At 46.2% G+C, this 24466-nt stretch overlaps 1 protein-coding gene across 1 annotated transcript; it reads right to left on the reverse strand.

The window, feature by feature from the left end:
* Positions 1 to 532: 532 nt before the first annotated feature.
* septin8a (septin 8a) lies at positions 533 to 24182 on the reverse strand. Its single transcript, XM_083697293.1, has 10 exons — positions 23988 to 24182; positions 17767 to 17881; positions 16949 to 17144; positions 14389 to 14575; positions 8711 to 8872; positions 7063 to 7159; positions 4292 to 4460; positions 3720 to 3852; positions 3198 to 3367; positions 533 to 1627 (listed from the first exon to the last, which is right to left on the reverse strand). The coding sequence occupies exons 1-10, from the start codon at positions 24015 to 24017 to the stop codon at positions 1624 to 1626; spliced, it is 1263 nt and encodes a 420-aa protein (XP_083553419.1). The 5' UTR covers positions 24018 to 24182; the 3' UTR covers positions 533 to 1623.
* Between the last annotated feature and the right edge of the window lie 284 nt (positions 24183 to 24466).

Raw genomic sequence — 24466 nt, forward strand, 5'->3', positions numbered from 1 at the left:
CCGTACTGCGTGTTTCTGTCCTTGTCTACTCAGCACAGCCTGCCCCGACAGCTGACAGACACTCTCTCTCTCTGTGTCTCTGTCTCTGTGTCTCTGTCTCTCTCTCTCTCTCTGTGTCTCTCTCTGTGTCTCTGTCTCTCTCTCTGTGTCTCTCTCTCTCTCTCTGTGTCTCTGTCTCTCTCTCTAAACTCTGTGGAGCAGAGTTGCTCCACTGTTGGCCAAAGCCTGTTGCACAAGAGGAAATGTCGAGAGCAGAGAGCTACTGTTCACTGCTGAAACCACTGTGACCTCTCTTTCTCCTCTACCCCCCCCCCCCCCCGCCCCTCTGAGAGCTGCTGTTCACTGCTGAAACCACTGTGACCACTCTCTCCTCTACCCCCCCCGCCCCTTTTTTTTTTTCTCTCTCTCTCTCAGCTCCATCCTCCCAGGTAGGGGGGTGAGTGTGTATGTGTGTGTGTGTGAGTGTGTGTGTGTGTGTGTCTGCCAAATACTTCCTATTTAACAGTGACAAATCAAGGCATGCAGGGACACATCCAAGGCGATGGTTAGCATTTATTTTCAAAGAAAGTAAATACATCTGCTCTCTTCTCGTCTGTCGATGTAAACATGTTCTACTGCGAGTCGAGGCCTCTATTAGTTGCTGCATTTTTATATGGGCTGTGTAAACTGTGACACCATTCACACACTCGCACGCGCGCACACACACACACACACACACACACACACACGTCTCCACCATGACTTACACAGTAACTGGTTTACGTCACAATTAGACAACATACACAGCATCATCTGCTTTAGCATAACATACTTAAAACAAATACACTTTGCATATCGGCGTCTTAATAAAGCCAAGTACAGTAAGCTCTGAGAATATTCACATACACATTCTGGATTAATTAAAAAAACAAAACAGCACCAGAACATTGCATACTTTTAAGACTTTTAGGACTGGTTTTACTCGATGGTACCCATGTATACGCATTTGCAAAAAATATATATACAGGTACTTAGACGTTGTTATTGCTATGCCTGATCTAAGGTCCGGACAAGTTTGGCTCAGAGTTCAGACCGCACTTTACCAAGAGAATGGTTGGTGGTGATGAGGACTATCTACAGCACTAACATGAAATGTTGATAATTATAATGTTACATTGTCTTACGACATCAATGAACTTGCTTGTTCAAATACAGGTTATATATATATATATAACATGATAGTACCAAAAGGTTGTGAAGAGTGAATGTCCATGATGTGTGTTGCCCTCCTCTTTGTTATGGTAAGCAACAGATCAGTAAAGTAAGTCTCAAACTAGAAAAAAATATATAATAATCACATAAAACAAAACTTATACAAAATAATGTCCCAAATCATAACATGTATCAGCCTAGTGAAGGTAATGGCCACTGTCAGCAAGTCAGCTCTCTCTTTCTTTCTCTCTCTCTCTCTCTCTCTCTCTCTCTCTCTCCTTCTTTCTCTCTCTCTCTCTCTCTCTCTCTGTCGCTTCAGTGTCTTTGGTCCATGTGCACAAGTCATGAAGGAATGTCATAAAACAAACGTTGATGTTGCTATGGTGATGGAAGACAAATCCATGGTCAGCTTGGGGGTACGGCGCCCATAAATTAACTGAAAGATAAAACAACGACAAACAAACAAAGAAACAAACAATGACAAAAACATAAAAAACAGGATGAGAGAAAACAAAACACAACTGTGGAGTAAATAATAATAATAATAATAAATAACCAAAATCATCTGTCACAGACAACTCATAACGTCATGATAGACACATTCATATTCTTTCATGAAAAAAGCCTTTGAAGAAGGATATTAAAAGAGATGAAATTTGGTAAAGTATGATAAAAACAGGCCAGGTAGAGGGAAGTCGGTCTTATACAGACTGAGACACCAGGAAAAGAAAGGTCAGTGAGAAAGGTGAGGATTTAACCCCCTTAGAGAACGTTTACGTTCATGCCGAATGAATTAACAAATGGTGCTGTAGTTCTCAAAGCTGACAGAAGAGGAAGCCCTTCAGCTCCGTTTTAAAAACCAATCTCTCTCATGTGAACGCCTAAATGCCCAATGGGAAATACTGAGATCTGATGACAGGAAATTGATGACACATTTCCTCAGTAACACTGTCCTCTGATCTTTGCTGAGAGTGAAAACGCAAATTTAAAAAAACAAAAAAACAACACTAACTCTAGCTCTATGGAATCTCCCAGACTAACCACAAAATGGATGAACGGTTTCTCCAATACCACAACCCGGTGCACACATCATCCACAAGATGGTGTCTGCTCCAGCAGAACAGGGTCTGGAGACGCTGCGCCTCACAGAGAACCTGTCTCTACGGATAACCATCTGAAGAAGCAGCAGCTTAGCTCTGGCATGCTCTGTATGCCACGGAGCGCCCCTCAGAGGCTGGTGGTGGTACAGTACCAGTCAAAAGTTTGGACACAAACTTGCCAAGAGTGTGCAAAGCTGTCATCAAAGCAAAAAGGTGGCTACTTTGAAGAATCTTAAAATATAAAACATATTCTGGTTTGTTTAACACTTTTTTGTTTACTACATAATTCCATATGTGTTCCTTCATAGTTTTGATGTCTTCAATATTAATCTACAATGTAGAAAATGATCAAAATAAAGAAAAACCATTGAATGAGAAGGTGTGTCCAAACTTTTGACTGGTACTGTAGACATTGGAGGACGGGGCTCATTGTAATGCATGGAACGGAATGAGGAATGGTATCAAACACGTGTTACAATGAGCCCGTCCTCCATGTCTACCTCCACCAGCCTCCCCTGGTATAGCCTCTTATGATCAGGGCATGGACAGTGGGGACTAAGTCATCAGAGATAAGCTCTTTACGGACTCAGCTTCTTCCATTGGTCAATCCACATTACCTCCCCCCCTTCTGCCTGCCTACTCCTCACAGACAGAGAAAGGGGGAAAAGCGAGGGAGAAAAAAGGGGAAAAGAGAGGGAGAAGAAAGGGGAAAAGAGAGGGAGAAGAAAGGGGAAAAGAGAGGGAGAAGAAAGGGGAAAAGAGAGGGAGAAGAAAGGGGGAAAAAGAGGGAGAAGGGGGAAAAAGAGGGAGAAGGAATGCCAAAGGTAGACCTAGGTTAAAAGGAGAAAGGAGGAGAGAGGAGATAGAGAGAGAGAGAGAGAGAGAAGATGAAAGGAAAGTCCTTACTTCTTCTTGTCCTTGTCCTTCTTCATCGGCTGAGATAAGGACAACGTCTCGGCGGCCATCTTCCTGCGGTTGTGGGCGTTCATCTCTTCCTCCAGGTCACGCCTCTTCTCCTCCACCTTCCTCTTCTCCTCCTGGTGCATTCGCTTCAGCTGCTCAAACTTGTCGTGCAACTGATAAGAGACGGGGGGGGGGGGGGGAGAGAGAGAGAGAGAGAGAGAGAGAGTGAGATGGAGAGAGAGATAGAGAGAGACTTGCTGCCCAACAATCCAGTCATATTCCTCCCCCGAGTTCAGCACAGGTTCAGATATGGATTTGAGTACTGAGGATGAACGTCAAATGGCTCCACATCCATACATGTCTGCAGACAGCACTGGTTTCACTTGTCAAGACTCATAGGCTCCAGCCACAGCACGAGGAAAGAACTACAATCATATATAACCAGAAATATCTGGCTGAAATCTCTTCTTCCAACCTCCCTCCTTCTCCCTCCCTCCCTCCTCATCCCCCTGTTCCAACCCTGACCTCTCTCTCCTTCTCCTTCAGCTCGGCTTCCGTCTCCTTCACTTTGTTGACGAACATCTGCCTCATCTCCTCCTCCTTCTTCTGCAGGTCTCCCAGGAACTCCTTCCTCTTGGCTTCGTACGTCTCCTGCAGACTGTGGGATGGGGGGGGGGGGGGGAGAGGAGGAGGAGGAGAGAGGAGAAGAGAGATGAGTCAGTGTGCTACAGCTCAGGGTCACACCGGGTCTCCTGGAGACTGCCGGGGAGAGAGAGAGAGAGAGAGAGAGAGAGAGAGAGCTGATGGTGGCTCTCTCGCTCCGATTTGATCAAAGAGTGACTTACTCTGAACTTATAATTATCATAACTGACAGCAGCAGTTCAACCAAGAATATAAACGTGTGTGTGTGTGTGTGTGTGTCTCTGTGTGTGTGTGGGGTAGGTTCGATCCCCACCCAGCCGGATGTAAGCTGGTTGCAGTGTGTATACACCACATTCCAACAATTGATTGCATGGCAAATAAAGCATTGTTTGTTTGTGTGTGTGTGTGAGTCTCAGTGTGTGTGTGTGTGTGTGTGTGAGAGAGCCCGGGCCCACCTGAACGGCTGGCTGTCAGGGTCCGTGTCCTTGAAGCCCATCTCCTCCAGCTTGCAGCGGCGGTAGAGTTCGTAGTGGCGTGCGTGGGTCTGCTCTCTCAGGTCCTCCATGTTCACCCGGATCAGCATCTCCCTCAGCTTCACAAAGTCACAGTGGGCCTCGTTCTCCACTGCACAGGACACACACACACACAGACACACACAGATACACACACGGTCAGTCTGGGGTCAGAGACACAAGGTCACCTTCTACTACGGTCAATGAAAGAACATTACGGCGTATTTCATAGGACCGCATAGCGAAGACACACAAGCATGGTCTGTCTGGGGTCAGAGGCACACGGTCAATAAGACCACAGTAACATTGTGGTGCATAGATTCGATAGGACCACACAGAGAAGACACACAGTCTGCGGTTGGGTTGGAAGTCTTCAGACAGCTCCGCTCCTCTCCTCTCCTCTCCTCTCCTCTCGTCCTGTATCCCCCCCATTACAAGACATCCTGTATCCCCACCCCCATTACAAGACATCCTGTATCCCCCCCCCCATTACAAGACATCCTGTATCCCCCCCCCCATTACAAGACATCCAGTACCCCCCCCCCCCCCCCCCATTACAAGACGTCCTGTATACCCCCCATTACAAGATGTCCTGTATCCCCCCCCCATTACAAGGCGTCCTGTATCCCCCCCCCCCCCATTACAAGACGTCCTGTATCCCCCCCCCATTACAAGACGTCCTGTATCCCCCCCCCCCCCCCCCCCCCCATTACAAGACTGGGCGGAATGCGGCCTTCTGTTTTATGTTTCAACGCATTCTCCACTTTTCTTTTCTTTTTTTTTTTTTTTTTAATGTCTGACATTTTCTCTCTCTCAGAGTAGACGGCCGCTCATCATAAAGACTTTGGGGGAGAGCAGGAAGTGTTTCCGTTGCTTTTCAAGGCTGACATAAGCGGGGGGGAATTCACCCCGAGAGAGAGGGACGGAGGGAGAAAGAGAGAGACGGAGGGAGAGAGGGAGAGAGAGAGAGAGAGAGAGAGAGGGGGACGGAGAGAGAGAGAGGGACGGAGGGAGGGAGAGAGAGAGAGGGATGGAGGGAGAGAGGGAGGGAGGACGGACGGAGGGAGAGCAAGGGGCCCCAGGGGGCGGTGGCAGAAGGCTAAGGCTAGGCTATATAGCGTGGGAGCCATGGCGACTAAATATCAACCCCAGCTGTGAGCGCTGTGCATGAAAGGAGGGAGGGTATAAATAGCGCTAATTAGCATGGCATTTGGTGGGGGAACACGGCGGCTCGGGCTAGCCTTCGCTAGCGCAGGATAGCACGCTAAGCAGCCAAACGACCGAGAGCGTAAACAACATACGATAGCCAAGCTAGGGTGGAATGTGAAAAGTGAAAAAAATTAGTATGAGAGTTAAAAAAATAAAATAATAATAATAATAAAATAAATTAAAAAAGGGACAAAAACAAACAAATGAGCTCCACTTTGAAGTCTTCGGGGAGAGAGAGAGAGAGAGAGAGAGAGAGAGAAACAAGATGGCTGTCGCTGGAATTTAGCGACCTCTCTGTTCCGTCTGACCTCGCCCCGCTGAGACCCGGGGGGCCACTTTGTGCTGACCCCTGCCCAAAGCCCCCGGGAAACCCTGTGTATACAGGGCGAGCAAGTCTCACACATTAGTCACACAGACACACAGGCTTGACTCTCTCACACACACAAACAGGCTTCACACACACACACACACACACACACACACACACACGAAGGAGAGAAATATAGGCGGTCTGCTATCTGTCAAACAGGTCTGGGTCTCACAGATCCTGGGGGGAGATTACAAAGTCCTATTGTGTCTGACAAGACCTTCGGTATTACTGGGTTATCATAATCCTACCATCAATAAAACTGTTTTGATTGACACACAATAGAAGCTCTAAAGGGTGTGTGTGTGTGTGTGTGGGGGGGGGGGGGTTAATCTCTGATGTTTTCATCTCTTAGCAACAGAGATGCTATCTAGTAAACACAGACAGTATCATTCACTGAGACATGCATCTCCAGCATGGTCTCTGTCAGCATGGGGGGGGGCGGGGGGTAGTTATCACAGGGGAGGCTGGCGGAGGCAGAAGTCGGAGGACGGGGCTCATTGTAATGCATGGAACGGAACGAGGAACGGCATCACAGAAGCCGCGCGCGTTTCATTTCGTTCCACGCGTATAAGTAACTCTTAACAGCCTGTCCTCGGAGGGGGGGTGGGGGGGGGGGAAAGACATCAGGGACGGCAGAACGGAGAGACACGGCTCGGGACACAATTGACTCCCCAGCTGGGTTCAGATATGTTCTCACAGCGTCGCCCTGACGACAGCGTTTTACCCTCTCCATCGACCGCAGCTGGAGGCGCCCTGCCACAGAGCCGGCAGAATGGTCCTCCCTGTGGGAGGAGCTACAGGACGTAAGCAGGGGCCTCCATCACTCCCTGTCTGTTTCTGCTGGATAGGAACATTAGGGACCGTCTGGAACGGCAGGCCATGTTCTGCTGTAATGGAGAGAGGAGTGGGGGAGAGGGGGGTGGGGGGAGGAGGAGGAGGAGGAGAGGGAGGAGGACGGAGGAGGGGAGAGGGGGAGGAGGTAGTGAGGGGACAGGGAGGAGGGAGGAGGGGTACTCACCTTGGGGGGGGAGAAGGAAGAGGAAGAGGGGGAGGAGGGAGGAGAGGGGAAGAAGAGAGGGGGAGGAGGGAGGAGAGGGGAGGAGGAGGAGAGGGGACAGGAAGGAGGGGTACTCACCTTGCACTACGCCCCAGGGGTACTGCCTGGCCCGCACCGTCTTGTTTCCCACTTTGACCTCCTCGACGCTCCCCACCACGGCGAAGGGCAGGTGGGCCTGGGAGGGGTCAGAGGTCACAATGGTCAGGACGTGACAGGTTTGACTGGAGCTGCTTGCTTCCAGGGATCATCTCTCATACACGTTAGACTTGCCTGCCTTCCCTTACAGCTGAGACAACGTCTTTACCAGAGGTTTAACTGTTTAAACAGATGTCCATGGAAGAGACACACACACCCAACATTTCATTTAAAATAAAGCTGTTGTTGTTGGGGGGGGAGGGAGGGGGGTTCTACTTTTTAGACCACACAAGAGTAGAACCTAACCTCGTTGACATGCAAGTAACTGTGGCATGTTGTGTGTAACATCTGGCTAGCAGTGTGTTTAGACGTGATTAAAACACACAGTTCCCTTACTGCTCCCACAATGCCCCTGGCCATAGAGGTCTGCTTCAGGAGGAAAACACGCTCCACAGGAAACCTCAACAATTAGGTGGCAAGCCACAGCCTACGACCAGGGCCCAGTATACCCATTTGTCATTGGTCCCGGGCCAGAACTGGCCAGTATACCCCATCATCATTGGTCCTGGGCCAAAAGTGGCTCTTTCAGACTCTGAGGTCATTCAGCCTGAACACAGACGCAGGCAGGCAGGACAAACACACTGTTCCAAGTTCTATGGTCTATGTTCCAAGTTCCAAATTCTAAGTTCTATGGTCTATGTTCCAAGTTCCAAATTCTAAGTTCTATGGTCTATGTTCTATGTTCCAAGTTCCAAGTTAGAATGCACAGTTGGTGTACTGCTTCACTCCAAGTAGTACACTGTGGATATTATTCACTCCCCCTCATGGATGGATGAGGATCGGTGGAAGAAATATGGTGGAAACGTCCTCTTCAGTCGACAAATGAGGGGGAGGGATCAAGTGCACACTTCCTGGGAGGAAGGTAGGGGACGGGGCAGCTGCACGTGTCTGGCCAGATCCACGCTCTGGCAGTGGATGTATGAATGGTTTTACAGTCTCAGAGAGACAACACTTTACACAGGCTGGGGAAAAAAAAATGGACAAATGGGAATCTTTTTTTTTTTTTTTTTTTTTTTTTTTACAGGGAAGGAAAAAATGTGCCACCAATAAACCATCCATTCCTATGGAATGAGAGAAGAAGAGAGAGGGAGGGAGGGAGGGGGGAGGGGGGAGGAAGAGAGAGGGAGGGAGGGAGGGAGGGAGGGAAGCGACAGGGAAGAGAGAGGGAGGGAAGAGAGAGGAGAGTGAGGGAAGAGAGAGAGAAGAGTAGTGAGGGGGGAGTGAGGGGACAGTGTAGAGACAGAGAGAGGGGGAGGGAGAGAGAGAGGGGGAGGGAGAGAGAGAGAGAGAGAGGGGGAGGGAGAGAGAGAGAGAGAGAGGGGGGGGAGAGACAGAGAGAGGGGGAGAGAGAGAGAGAGGGGGAGGGAGAGAGAGAGAGAGAGGGGGGGAGAGAGAGAGAGGGGGGGAGAGAGAGAGAGAGAGAGGGGGGGGAGAGACAGAGAGAGGGGGAGAGAGAGAGAGGGGGAGAGAGAGAGAGAGAGGGGGGGAGAGAGACAGAGAGAGCGAGAGAGAGAGAGAGAGAGAGACTCACGTTCATGGAGGAGTTGATTTCTGTGACGGCCTCGTCGTCCGTGGGGAACTGGTAGATCTGGACCCCGTTGCTGACCAGCTCACTCATGATCTTGATCTTGAACTTGTGGAGCTCGCTCTTGGAGATGGTGTCAGCCTTGGCAATGATGGGGATTATATTCACCTACGGAGAGGAACAAACACAACTCCCGTTGTTAAAATGGGATAATACTGTTATACTGTTTGATATCTAATCAAATAATAATAATGTATTACATTTGTAAAGTGCTTTTCATTATACAAGGATAATCTCTAAGTGCATCAAATAAAATATAAAATAGAATAATATAATAATAAAAAAATACAACAACGTTAAAATGGGATTATATCTCTGTGGTACGATGTTCATGTGGGACAATGAGGTCATAGGTCAGAATGGCAGCTAGACGGCAGAAGCATCGTTGTAGTTCTTAGTTATTGTTCTGTAAAAGCCTCCTCATCACTTTATATCAAATATGCATGTTGATTTTAGCTTTATTAAATTAATTTAATGGACATGATAAATCGTCGCCATCACTGAATGAGATCACATGATGAAGAACGTTCGGTGAAGAGTGCTGTATCGGTCCAAACAAAGCGTTTTCTAAACTCTGGTGTCGGGTAGGACACTGGGCTTTACGGGCCTATTTTCACATTTGGTTTGTTGACAAAGATATGCACGTTTTGCGCCATTAGAAAAAATTGCATATGCAACGTTTTAAAACGTTCAGTGTGGCATCAACGCGCAAACCTACTGCACTTCCTGGACCTTCAAACTATATAAACATGCAGAAGTTGTCCGTATCACCACAGAAGCAACCCACACGACAATATCTATATTCACTATTTTGAGGGAGAGGAGAGTTATTGCTGTTGAAATGAGGTCCGTATGGTCCATGATGACATCTGGTTTGGGGCTTCATATTCCATATTTCATCATTGGATTGTAAGGTTGTAAGGTTTAGAAACGCGTCGTGCGTGGAGTCACTGGAGTGTCGTAGCCTGACATCAAGGCACACAAAGAGAAACAGACACATTCCATTAAAGGAGAGCAGGCCGCAGCGGGAAATAAATTACAGATTCGGAGCATCTCATTTTTTGGCAGTTTGTCATCAACGAATACTCTAATTACTGACGTCTCCCACGGGACCAGATGCAGCCATAACAGTTTGAACTCAGTCAGAAAACCCACAGAGAAATAAAACAAACGCTAATTAAGAAAACAAACTGCGAGGGGGGGGGGGGGGGGGGGGGGGGTCCCATCTCATTCCTAGCACAGACGGGGAAATGAGACACACTGACTGTGTTTCTCTTAGCTTCTCAGACTACGGGGGAGACACTGAGGAGATTTTTCTTGATGATTTAGTCACCGACGTCTCAGTTCCTCCTAAAGGCTTATCTATATACACACACACACCGTTTGTTAGGGGTCCAAAGGATTGAAACCCTGAAGAAGGCAGCTTGCTGCTGAAATAAATAACACGCATCGGAGAGAGAGAGTGAGGCTCTCTTTCTTTTTTCTAGGGGTCCAAAGGAAGCCTCACTAGATATAACATATCGTATATACATATATATAACATATCGTATATACATAGATATAACATATCGTATATACATAGATATAACATATCGTATATACATATATATAACATATCGTATATACATATATATAACATATCGTATATACATAGATATAACATATCGTATATACATATATATAACATATCGTATATACATAGATATAACATATCGTATATACATATATATAACATATCGTATATACATAGATATAACATATCGTATATACATAGATATAACATATCGTATATACATAGATATAACATATCGTATATACATAGATATAACATATCGTATATACATAGATATAACATATCGTATATACATAGATATAACATATCGTATATACATATATATAACATATCGTATATACATAGATATAACATATCGTATATACATATATATAACATATCGTATATACATATATATAACATATCGTATATACATATATATAACATATCGTATATACATATATATAACATATCGTATACACATATATATAACATATCGTATATACATATATATAACATATCGTATATACATAGATATAACATATCGTATATACATATATATAACATATCGTATATACATATATATAACATATCGTATATACATAGATATAACATATCGTATATACATAGATATAACATATCGTATATACATATATATAACATATCGTATATACATAGATATAACATATCGTATATACATAGATATAACATATCGTATATACATAGATATAACATATCGTATACACATAGATATAACATATCGTATACACATATATATAACATATCGTATATACATATATATAACATATCGTATACACATATATATAACATATCGTATATACATATATATAACATATCGTATATACATAGATATAACATATCGTATATACATATATATAACATATCGTATATACATATATATAACATATCGTATATACATATATATAACATATCGTATATACATATATATAACATATCGTATATACATATATATAACATATCGTATATACATAGATATAACATATCGTATATACATATATATAACATATCGTATATACATAGATATAACATATCGTATATACATATATATAACATATCGTATATACATATATATAACATATCGTATATACATAGATATAACATATCGTATATACATATATATAACATATCGTATATACATAGATATAACATATCGTATATACATAGATATAACATATCGTATATACATAGATATAACATATCGTATATACATAGATATAACATATCGTATATACATAGATATAACATATCGTATATACATATATATAACATATCGTATATACATAGATATAACATATCGTATGTACAGTACCAGTCAAAAGTTTGGACACACCTTGCCAAGAGTGTGCAAAGCTGTCATCAAAGCAAAAGGTGGCTGCTTTGATGTCTTCAATATTAATCTACAATGTAGAAAATAATACAAAATAAAGAAAAACCATTGAATGAGAAGGTGTCTCCAAACTTTTGACTGGTACTGTATATATAATCGTTCTGCTATAGAGCAGACGTGATGGTTGTCTCGTAGACAGGTCAGAGGTCAAAACAGACCCTTCTCTACCTGGCTCCCTGTCCCTAGTCTAGTCTTAAGTGTGTTCATTTCAAGTGAGGATGCCTCAATAAAGAGCATCGACAGTCAAGTGTCTAGTCCAACCCCAGACCACCTTAACTCCCTCCCTGCCACAGACCCTCACGCTCACGACAGTACGGTGGCTCACAAGCTCAAAAAGCCCTCCGTAGCCCTGCACACTGAAAGTGGGGCACAGAAAACCCATTTACAAGAAAAACACCACTGTCTGCTCAGCTCACAGAGCTTTAAATGGAGAACCTAAACGCTGATTAGTTGCTCTAACCCTGTCCTGGGCTTCCTTCCTGTGTGAAGACAAGGCCCTGCCCACTGCTGCCAGCCCCGGGCCAGCCACAACCACCCTGCCTGGGCTGGAGGGGTCCGGGGGGGGGGGGGGGGGGGAGTGTTGGCTGTGGTTAGCTAGTACCTCACACCCACTGCTAATTCTACGACGCTCTCAATGCCTGTGTCTTTGAAAAGCACAAATGCCCTCTATAGACGACAGGACGTACGCAGTACCCTATTTACAAGAAAAACACCACCGTCTTCTCTACATCAGAGCTAGAACGAACCGAGAAAAACGCTACAGCGTGAATGCTGTTTGACACTGTTGGTTGACACTGCTGATGGCCCGGCCACAGTCACAGTGACTTGAGGGGAAGGGACACTTACAGTTACACTTGAGTCATTTAACAGACGCTTTTATCCAAAGTACATTTGTCTGAAGACCGTGAATCAGCTATACACAATCATCACAAGTAAATCCATGCGCCATCATCAGTCACACAGTGCTCTATGGAGAGAGGAAGAAATCAAGTTGTTGTTGTTGTTGTTGTTGTTTGGGGGCTGCAGTGAGCGGAGTGCCAGGTGAGGATGGGAGAGTTGGCTGCGGAGAGCTGCCAAGCGAGGCTAGGCTAGGCTAGGCTAGGCTAGGCTCATCACCACCCGACCATCTGTTCCCTCCAGTGTGTGTCATCACATTACCAGACGCTGAGAGACGCCCGGAGACGCCTCTGTGCTCTCCGCCACCACCCCTACAGCAGCTTCAGAGGCCTTACTGCACAACCCCACAGCTGCCCTACTGGATGTCGGTGTGTCATACCAGAGGAGGTAGGAACCGGAGGACGGGCTCATTCTGCCGCACGGAACGGAATGAGGAATGCTGTCGAACACGTGTGGTGGTTTGATACCGTTCCTCAATTCCGTTCTGTGCGGCACAATGAGCCCGTCCTCCGATTTCTACCTCCACCAGCCTCTCCCCTGGTGTAATACTGTAATGTAGTGTCTGCCTGGTCTCGTTGCTGTACGGTGAATGTAGTTGGTGAATACAGAGCTCCCCGTCATGCTGTACTGAAAACTAATTCCACCAAGCTCGCTTGTGTGTCAATAAAATAATCTTGTATCTTCCTGCTTGAGTGAGCTCCCAGAGGCTGTAATATCATTTCAGCCGACACATGTACATTCAGGTTTCTCCTGTGCAGCAGGTTTGTAGCTCAAGGCTGATGGGGTGTAACGCTGTAAGCCTGACTGACAATTTCACACGTCTCTCCCTCCCTTCTTTGCGGTCAATAAAACGCAGCTCTAAGTTGTGACATTTTCACTCTCACACACATTCTCTCTCTCTCTCACTCTCACTCTCACTCTCTCTCTCACTCTCTCTCTCTCTCTCTCTCTCTCACTCTCTCACTCTCTCTCTCTCTCACTCTCCCTCCCTCTCTCCCCCCTCTCTCTCCCTCCCTCCCCACTCACCCTCTCTCTCCCTCCCTCCCCCGTCTGTCTCCCTCTCTCCCCCCTCTCTCTCCCTGTGTCTAACTCCAGCTCCAGTAGTGATGATTCCTTCCACCCACCAGTTTTCTAATGGAGTCAGCAGAGCCAGTGACCATTCATGTGTTCTGACAGGATACGTTCCATGTGCGGTTAAAAACATATGGATCTGCAACAGCCTCAGAAGGCCAGCAAAGGCCGGTGGAGGTAGAAATCGGAGGACGGGCCACATTGTAATGCATGGAAAGGAATGAGGAATGGTATCAAATCTGTTCGATTGATACCATCCCTGATTCCATTCCATGCGTGACAATGAGGCCCGTCCTCTGATTTGTACCTTCACCAGCCTCCCCTGCAGCTAAGCTACTCACACAAATGGAACTCCAACACAACAATGAATGAACAAGGACCTCCACAGACTCAAACATCCAACAAATCTGGCCAATGCTTTCTGCAGACTTGGACAATACAGGAACTCTTGAAATCCTATCCAATAAAAAAAACACTGAGAGTCCGTCCAACATTCTTCCTGCAACTTCCTCTTTGGGGACATTGAAGGTACACACCCTCCCTGTGTGTAACCCAAACCAGACTAAGTGAAAAAGAGGTGGAATTCCAGCTAATCCATGTTAAAAGTCAATAACAAACAAAATGGCGGAGGTCTGCTTTTCCCCTCCCCGTGAGGCTTTGGTAGTGATCCTTTACCTTACTGTCCAGTTTCTTCATGGTAACCAAATCCAAGGACTTCAGCGAGTGTCCCGTGGGGGCGATGAAGTACAGACAGATGTGGATTCGCGTGTCGTGGTAGTTGAAGAGTGAGCGCTTGATCTTCAGCTCCTCCTGAAGGTAGTTCTCGAACTGTGTGTCGATGTAGTCCACGATCGGCTTATAACTGCAGATGGGGACACAAACATAGGGTGATATTTGACATTGCCATGACTGAAATGTTGAATATTGGTTCTTATATACAGTACCAGTCAAAAGTTTGGACACAAACTTGCCAAGAGTGTGCAAAGCGGTCATCAAAGCAAAAGGTGGCTACTTTGAAGAATCTAAAATATAAAACATATTCTGGTTTGTTTGACACTTTTTTGTTTACTACATAATTCCATATGTGTTCCTTCATAGTTTTGATGTCTTCAATATTAATCTACAATGTAGAAAATAATAAAAAATAAAGAAAAACCATTGAATGAGAAGGTGTGTCCAAACGTTTGACTGGTACTGTATATTCTTTTAGATCCCACCGTCGAAGGTCTCTGATAACAACCTTCCTTGTCTCTTTTAAGTTGGTGGTGAGGTTGGGAGAAGTGACAGAAGGATAAACCCAAGTCAACTTTTTATTTTATTTTTGGTGTATAAGGTTGATACACCTTGTTTGCTAGGTCAATGTTATTTGCATTATAGAGTTTTCCCTACCCCATTCAATCTCTGTGGTGTTCAGGGTTTAGTCAGTCCCCACTTGTTCTCTGCCTGGACTGTTTTAAACTCCTATGACTGTTACACTTGTGATCCTCTTATGTTTTGTCTCGTTGTCTTTGAATTGGTTTGATTCATGTTCCTGCGAAGCGCATTGTGTTGCATCCGTGTATGAAATGTGCCCTATAAATAAAGTTTGATTTGATTTACCCACGTGTTTCTACCGCTAGATCCCTGGTTATGAGGTATCTGTCTACAGCAATGGCTTCTATCTACTCATATGAATTGGACTTTAAGTATTGTTCTACTGTTAGAGTAGGAGAACATCCCATACTGAAGTGAACATGGTCTGGTAGAGTGAGAGTATATACACTGTAGATCATTATCATATTAAAAAGTCATTGTTAAAGCCTGGTTCTCTTCAGAGATGAGAGGGGCTGAAAGTCTGTCTCTGCATCCATGGTGATAGCTTAATGTCATCAGGGATGGATGGATGCAGGGCTTGCCAAGAACGTGTTTACAATGTCTAACCTTTCCCGTAACATTTTCTGAGCCCCGTTTCCCAGAATGCATCCCTCATGACCGTTTAAAGGCTGTTGGGGATGCATGGTAGCTCCCGCCTCATTCCAAACAGGATGAGTTATGGCCGCAGCGTCCCGGGGGTCTGGAAGCCCTCCCGCTACGGAGGTCAAACAAACACTCAGGCCCACAGCTGGAGTTCCAACCAACAATCTCCTACTTATTATCATCCTAGTCCAGCACATACATCATCTTAGGAGAGGAACAAATCAAGTCCTGAAGAGAGAAAAGAAAAAAAGAAAAAAAAAAGACCTATTTGTCTCTTTTGCATTCCAGATTCCGGACTTAAGTGATGAATGCACACGTTATGTGATTGTGTTATCTTCCACCATGGAAAACGATGATGGTGATTACATTACTGAACATCTGAACTTGTGATGTCTAGCATATATATCAGTTTAGGAAAAACATTTATTGTGCCCTCTGATCCTAATGTCTTCTCTGAATTCCAGATGACATGGATTAATACAAACACTGTGTGACGTACGCTCAGTCCACAGTGATAGGAGAGCTGGTTCACACGTACGCACAAACACCATCCACCCACCACCCCCCCAGTCTCCACCCACCACCCCCCCCAGTCTCCACCCACCACCCCCCCCAGTCTTTTCCTTTTATGGGATTGTGCTTCCATGTTCGAAATAAGTCAAATCCAATCTCTCGAGGCCCTGTGAGAACATTAAGAATCTCCTCCTGATCGTCAAGCAGCCCTCCCGGGAAAAAAAAAAATCAAGTCTTGTACAACAACATAACTTTGGCCCTGTTATCTCGTCTGTATGTCTCGCCTGCTTCACATTCCAGACAACTACTTATGTGATAAAACACCAGATCTGGTATCATGTCATCTGCCACGGAGAGTGTCAAGAGCAGGGAGTTCCGGGCTGATTACTGAGAATAATGTTTAACATCACAGAACATTCCATGATCTGAGCTTGTGATCTGAGCTGCGAAAGACCCTCAAACGTGACGCATTCAAACCCATCAAAAACACATCACCTGAGCTGCCAACTGACCGTCTCTGCTGCTGATTTAGAGTCTGCTGTGTTGCCACTGCTGCCTAGCATATGCAGTATCTGCCGTTCCCCTGAAAAAAGAAGTGTGTTTTCTATTTTGATTTTAGTTTTGATTGTTCGTTGCCTTCTCTAAATGTCGCAGTGTGTGCGCCTCTTGTCCGGGCGGTCGTTGCGAACGAGAACCCGTTCTCAAACCTGACCTGACCTGTTGAAATAAAAAGGCGAAATAAATCCAACCTGAAGCGTCTCCTCACCTCTCGTCTTTGTTGATCTGGTCCCCGAACCCCACGGTGTCCACGATGGTCAGCTTGAGGTGGACGTTGCTCTCCTGGAGGTCGTAGGTCCGCGGCCGCAGGTACACGCTGTTCTGGTAGTGGCTGGCCTCCTCGTTCTCAAACGTCGTGTTGAAAAGCGTGTTCATTAACGTTGACTTGCCGATACCCGTTTCCCCTGTAGGAGAGAGAGGGAAACAAGTTAACCCTCATGGCAGCACAACCACCATATTGGCGCGCGTGTGTGTGCGTGTGTGTGTGTGTGTGTGTGTGGCACAACCACCATGTGTGTGACTGTGTGTGTGTGTGTGTGTGTGAGTGTGACTGTGCGTGTGTGTGTGTGTGTGTGTGTGTGTGTGTAGCACAACCACCATGTGTGTGACTGTGCGTGTGTGTGTGTGGCACAACCACCATGTGTGTAACTGTGTGTGTGTGTGAGTGTGACTGTGTGTGTGTGTGTGTATATGTGTGTGGCACAACCATATTACTTTTCTTTCATGTCAAGGACTAGTCACAGCCCCTGTTTGAATACTTTAGAAATGAGTCCTTCCTTCCTTCCTTCTTTCCTTCCTTCCATCCTCTGTTCCTTGAAGTAAGCCTAACCTCTGATCTGATCTAACGTGATTGGAATGGCCCATGCATAACTCTCCACACCACTGCTTTCACTCGTAGTAAGTCATGTCAGATCAGTGATATCCTCAAGGACAGGGGAGGAAGAAAGGCTCATTTTGAGACTATTCAAAACAACACCCCCCACCTCCCCCCTGAGAACACAGAACCCATGGTTTGGTGGTACTCACCTACACAGAGGATGTTGAAGCAGAAACCCTGTGTGACCGATTTACTGACCAGCTGGTCAGGAAGGCTGTCAAAACCAACATGGCCGCCTAAACTGAGGTTGCGTTTCTCTTCATTCTGGAAAAAAAAAAAAAGAGAGAGAAAAGAGAAGAAGAATCGATAACAATGTCAAGACTGGATACATGTGAGAACGATATACACACAGAGGCAACAACCAGAACACTCAACAACAACCAGAACACTCAGCAACAACCAGAACACTCAGCAACAACCAGAACACTCAGCAACAACCAGTACACTCAGCAACAACCAGAACACTCAGCAACAACCAGAACACTCAGCAACAACCAGTACACTCAGCAACAACCAGAACACTCAGCAACAACCAGAACACTCAGCAACAACCAGAACACTCAGCAACAACCAGTACACTCAGCAACAACCAGAACACTCAGCAACAACCAGAACACTCAGCAACAACCAGAACACTCAGCAACAACCAGAACACAACAACCAGAACACTCAGCAACAACCAGAACACTCAGCAACAACCAGAACACTCAGCAACAACCAGAACACTCAGCAACAACCAGAACACTCAGCAACAACCAGAACACTCAGCGTTGAGAACTCGACTACGAAACAACCAATTCATTTCTCTTGCTATGCAAACAGGATGCGAATAAAATCCTCCTATAATGCATTCTCCAGGCAAGAGGCTCATCATAATGTGCTTCAAATTATGAGAAGATTACTGTGGAGAGCTCTGGGGAGCCGGAGTAGTTGGAATAATCCTTCAAACAGAGCAGGAGGAGGCATCTTCACACAGAGAGCAGAACAGACGGACGGAACCAGAACACCAGAGAGTCCGGCAGTCACAATGACTGCAGATTAATTGGGGTCACTCAGAAGGAATGTAGGAAACAGCCCATTTGTAATGAGGATCGGAAAAAACTTTGTTTTTTTTTGCGACGGAAGAAACAACTCTAGAAGAAACAATTCTTGTTGGTCAAGTTCAGTCAGCACTGAGGGCACTAAAGTTGTCCAAAAATAGAAACTAAAAGTTTCTAAAAGCTATGGTGTGGCCCACTGAACACTATCCTGGTGTGTGTTATATTGTTCATCTCTGCTGTGTGTGAAACAGAGAGCACAGATCAGAGATCAGAGAGCACCTTGAGATGAACAGGGACATCACAGCATGTCTGGCTTAGCCTTTCCCTCTCAGGCTGCATAGTTAGAGGGTGATGTCACCACCACTACCGGAAGCAGCCTGAGAACTGAGTTGAACTGAGCAGTAGAGACAGACAGACAGACAGACAGGCAGGCAGACAGACAGACAGGCAGACAGGCAGACAAGCAGGCAGACAGACAGACAAGCAGGCAGGCAGTCAGACAGACAACAAGGCAGGCAGTCAGACAAGCAGACAGACAGACAGGCAGACAGGCCTTAGTGTAACTGGAACGGAGAGCCACAAAGGGGACCGCACACAAACCTGTCCCAGTGTGTTATCTCAGGACCCACCAGAAGTGCAACCGTGAACACAACCCCCCCCCCACCCCCCACCCCCAGAGCTGAGGTCCGCCTGAGTGTGCTTGGACTAAGACCAAGCTACAGGCTGACAGAGGCATTCATCCAGGCTCTCGTAATACATAAAACATATGCCATTTAGCAGACGCCAAAGCGACTTACAGCATAATGAGTGCTTATAATTATTTTAGTATCTATGATCCCGGCGGGAATCGAACCCGCAACATTAGTGTTGCTGGCACTGTGCTCCATCAACAGAGCCCCACAGGACCTTCAAGGGTTGGAACAGTGTGTGTAAAGCATGAGAGGAATGAGGAGAGTCTGTTGAATAGTCCCCAAGGCGAGGAAACACCACACTTTTGTGGTCCTCTGTGGCTCAGTTGGTGGAGCATGGCGCTAACAACGCTTAGGTTGTGGGTTTGATTCCCGCTGGGACCATATATACTGAAATGTATGCACTCACTGCAATGTAAGTGGCTTTGGGTAAAAGCGTCAGCTAAATGGCATATATTACTATTATATTACTTCCCTTCCCTAACCAATCACTGGACCAGGAGGAAATGGCGGAGAGAGTTGGTGTACAGCAGGGAAACACTTGGGCTACTAAATGCTGAACGGATACAGTATGAAAGCCCAAATAAAAAAATAATAATAATAAAAAAAGACAAACATGTGAAATGTGTGTGAACTTGATGCTTAAGGCAAAACCTAGGTCACTGAACTGGCTATTCGCAGGCGAGCGGGCAGGCGGGCGGGAAGGCAGGCAGGCAGGCAGGCGGGCAGGCAGAGACACCTCCAGTAGAACAGGCCTGATGTGAAAAACTCATTTCCATCCTCACCTTCAGTGAACCGACGAGGAGCTCATTTGACAGAGACACCTCTACATATTGCTGCCTTCAAGGCTACTCCCTCTGCCTCTAAGCTACTCTAGACTACTCTAGACTACTCCCTCTGCCTCTAAGCTACTCCTGCTGCCTCTATACTCCCTCTGCCTCTAAGCTACTCCTGCTGCCTCTATACTCCCTCTGCCTCTAGGCTACTCCTGCTGCCTCTATACTCCCTCCGCCTCTAGGCTACTCCTGCTGCCTCTATACTCCCTCCGCCTCTAGGCTACTCCTGCTGCCTCTATACTCCCTCCGCCTCTAGGCTACTCCTGCTGCCTCTAGACTACTCCCTCTGCCGCTAGGCTACTCCTACTGCCTCTATACTCCCTCTGCCTCCAGACTACTCCCTCCGCCTCTAGACTTTTCCCTCTGCCTCTAGACTACTCCCTCTGCCTCTAGACTTTTCCCTCTGCCTCTAGACTACTCCCTCTGCCTCTAGGCTACTCTAGACTACTCCCTCTGCCTCCAGACTACTCCTACTGCCTCTAGGCTATTCCCTCAATGCAGATCTAAAAGCACAGGCTGGGTGTAAGCTTGGGCACTTACACCAATAATATGTAGCACCTTCACCGTATAGCACTTTCCGTATAAGCCACAATGCTACTGCAACTACATGGGGCTCCAATACGTCGTAGCCTGCAATACTGCCTCAGCCTGAGAGTGTGGCTACAACGTGTCCCATTCCCTTCATATAATCCATGTGGAAAAGTGCACAAGTCCACCCTTCAGGAGCAGGGCGGAGAAATGGGACTCAGCATGGGCCTAATGGGGGAACAATCACAAAAATGCAGTTGGTTGTGATTTGGCCATCGCCATAGCACCAGGCACCAGGCACCAGACACCCGAGGAGACCGGAACACACAAACACCTCCCTCTGTCTCCTCTCTTATCAGACACAGTCACGCTCCCCGCTGCTGTCTGACTGGCACCCCTCCTCCTCCTCCTCCCATCAGACTCCTCTGACCAACGGGAAAGACAACAACAAGACGGAGGGGAGAGGGGAGGGGAGGGGAGGAGAGGAGAGGAGAGGAGAGGAGAGGAGAGGGGCGAGGGGAGAGGAGAGGACAGGGGAGGAGAGGAGAGGAGAGGAGAGGAGAGGAGAGGAGAGGAGAGGAGAGGAGAGGAGAGAGGCGAGAGGAGAGAGGGGCCATTTTATGAGACAGAAGCACAGCATACCAATCTTTACAGTAGGTGTCAGAGGAGAGAAAGAGAGAGAGAGAGAAAGAAACAAAGAAAGGGGGGTGAGGGGAACAGTGCAGAAAGAGAGAGAGAGAGAGAGACTAACATGTTTCAGTAACACTTTACATTGCTGCCCCTAACAGTGTAATAACTCTGTAATTACTCTGGTAACAGCAGCGTCGTTTTAACATGTTACAGGGGCTACTTCATGTAACGCGTGACCCATGTTTCAGAATATGCATAACGTGTTTCAGTTCCGTAACATGTGCGGATCAGGGGAGGCTGGTGGACATAGAAACTGGAGGATGGGCTCAACGTAATGCATGGGACGGAATCCATTACACGTGTTTGATACCATTCCTCATTCCACGCCATGTATTACAATGAGCCCGTCCTCCGATTTCTACCTCCACCAGCCTCCACCGGTATGGATGTGGATGGCATCAAGAGAGGAGGAGACCCACATGATACTGCAGCACGGGCAGGTTACTGACTCACCAGAGCACACAGACATACAGACTGATCTGGGCCTAATGACAGAGTTACAGCAGTAGAAGTGACAGCCCTCTCCCCAGGGCCTGGGTGTCCTCTTATATGCATCGTTGTTGTTCTTGTTGTTGTACGGTAAACAAGGCCGATGGTGACGCAAGAGTCAAGCTTACCGGCGGCCATCCCATCCCTAATATTTCCTCCAAAGTCCTTAATCTATTTCTTTTAGAGAGACTGCATTTGAATCATCAAAACATCCTAGGGGAGGCAGTGATTCAACTCTCAAAAGCAGAGTGGCTGAATTACGAGTCTGTAGCCCATTCCAGAGAGACAATGCAGCTCGTTTTGAACAAAAAAAATGTCGTCTCTTGAGCAGTACGACTGCAGGCTGAGATCCCCTCACAAACAACTACAGTTCTACTCTCTGAAATGACACATAAAGGTTGTGTCCGAGCTGATAAGCACATCCTCCTCCTCCTCCTCCTCCTCCTCCTCTCAGGGCTGTGTGAGATGCTAATTCTAATGCATGCATGTTGAAGTCCTCCTGATGCATCCGCTGGTCTCAGGGGTCAGTGAGCAACAAGCACGTTAGAGCCGCTATAGGCAATTCATTATATAACCAGGGCTAAAATAGACCTCCGTACGACAATCACAAAATCAATACCCCCCCCCCCCCACACACACACACACACACACACACAACTCTTCTTTAGTTGTTTTGACACATTGATCTCCTCACATAGCCTACTTCACACATCCACCCCCCCACTGGGGTTCAATCAGGCCAAGCTAATCAACCACACATCCTACTATCAATAACCGTGCCTAGGCCTAATTAACCTCAAAACGAATAATGTCAATGGCCATTTATAGTCACTCAACATAGGTTCAGTTGCTTCCAGCCCCGAACGATAAATAGTCAGTAGGAAGGCGACGGTGAACTCTCTACCAGGTTTCAATGTATCCTCGGCAAAGTGTGAACAATCGTTTGTTTTTGATTAACCAGTGCTCGTCAATGCCCAAACGTTGCAATACTGTGGAATCTTTAGAGGAGCAGGCTTACAATCTGCAGGCAATCACGCTGCACCCTAGCCTCTGTTGGCTCCCTTCCCCTAATTTAGGTATTGTGACAACTTGGAAAAGGAGTGTCTGTCTCTGTGCTCCTAATCTACTTACCCCTGAAACTTAGTGCTTACTGTCAAATTCAACAACTCAAGGAGACTGCTCGTGGGGCGAGTTAAAAGTTAATCACCCTGTCCAGCCCATAGTGTCTTTAGATAAGCGCACACACACTATTGTCCGTCTGTGAAGTCTTTGCAATCCGTCGTGTCCCCTATTGCCAAACTTGCCATGCAGCATGTTTTGAATAGCATCATGCATGCAAACATATACGGTATGTATGATCTCTGTACATCTGAGGTGGTGTGTTGGGTGAAGGACATTGCTCTAAAACAATGCTCTAAAAAAGGACAAATGCACTGAAATTGCATCATCAATGTGGCATTTTCTGAGAAAAACCGTAGGATATGATCATACCGGTGCGATCAAGCGGCATATATCTCCATAGCATCAAAGAAAAAATAGTTGCAGCCTCTAGCTTAATTTTAGATTTGTTTAACAGGAAGTTACAATGAAACCACATGTCACCAGCACCTTGTTTCTCAAATGAAACTGGACAGCCATAAAAAAATAAACGGTCCTAACCGCCAATACTTTAATAAGTGTTGCTCCATTGTAGCTGATGTGTTGTGTGACTGAATTCTTACATTATCGTTTCAATAAACGTGAGAATTATGGCGACGATAATCAACTATTCCGATGCCATATGATACAGACACACTGCAGTGAGAAGCAATACAAAGCTGATATCGGTATGCTTGTGCAAGATATTCCATTCTCCGCATGTATGATCTTACTACATGCGGAGGCTTTCAAATCATAAGCCGTGTCCTTAGCGGCACCCCATCAGTACCAAAGTGAGCCCCTATCGAGAGAAATCATTTCCACCATCTCGGCGCAGCCCACTACCACCGCTGAGCCTCGTCCACACATACACCCTGAATTGCGAAGTCCACACAGACTACAGTAGAATATATTTCGATACGCTCAAAGGCGGAGAAGAATGCAATTCATGTGTACTTACAGAGAATATGTCTACGTCCGTAGCAGCCATGGTGGCGAGGAATGGATGTGTTTTAATGCCGATCTAGGCGAAAGGGAGCTGCCCTCGTCTCACTCTCTCTCCGTAAGCTGACAGTTGAACGGACCGAACGCTTCCAATATGGCTACTTCCTGGAAACTCCCGTTGGGTTGAGGAATGTCAGGCTAGCGACGCAAGCCAGGACAGGAGAGGAGAGGAGGGGGAGAATATGAAACGTTAGCAATGGTTACAGTGTTACAGCTCTCATGTTACAGAAAGACGCGAAACATAGTATCGTTTTAACACGCAGAGAGAATGATGACATTCGGCCGATAAGCTATTGCAGGACAAGTGGCTCACGGGACTTGTAGTTGGCAGAGCTGTGCTTGCCTTTAAAGTCAACGTTTTGTTTACTTTGAAAGCTCGTCCGACGAGTTGCAAAATGTTACACTTGATGTGAGTGCTTCAACAAATAGGTTGCT

Source organism: Argentina silus (genome assembly GCF_951799395.1).
Source record: "Argentina silus genome assembly, chromosome: 2".
NCBI lineage: Eukaryota > Metazoa > Chordata > Actinopteri > Argentiniformes > Argentinidae > Argentina > Argentina silus.

Excerpts from the sequence above, each read along its gene's own strand:
- septin8a (XM_083697293.1), bottom strand. The coding sequence starts at position 24,017 with ATGGCTGCTACGGACGTAGACATATTCTCT. Across the intron at positions 17,145-17,766 it reads CTTCAACATCCTCTGTGTAG|GGGAAACGGGTATCGGCAAG; the intron begins GTGAGTACCACC and ends TCTCTCCTACAG. Across the intron at positions 8,873-14,388 it reads TGAAGAAACTGGACAGTAAG|GTGAATATAATCCCCATCAT; the intron begins GTAAAGGATCAC and ends TCCTCTCCGTAG.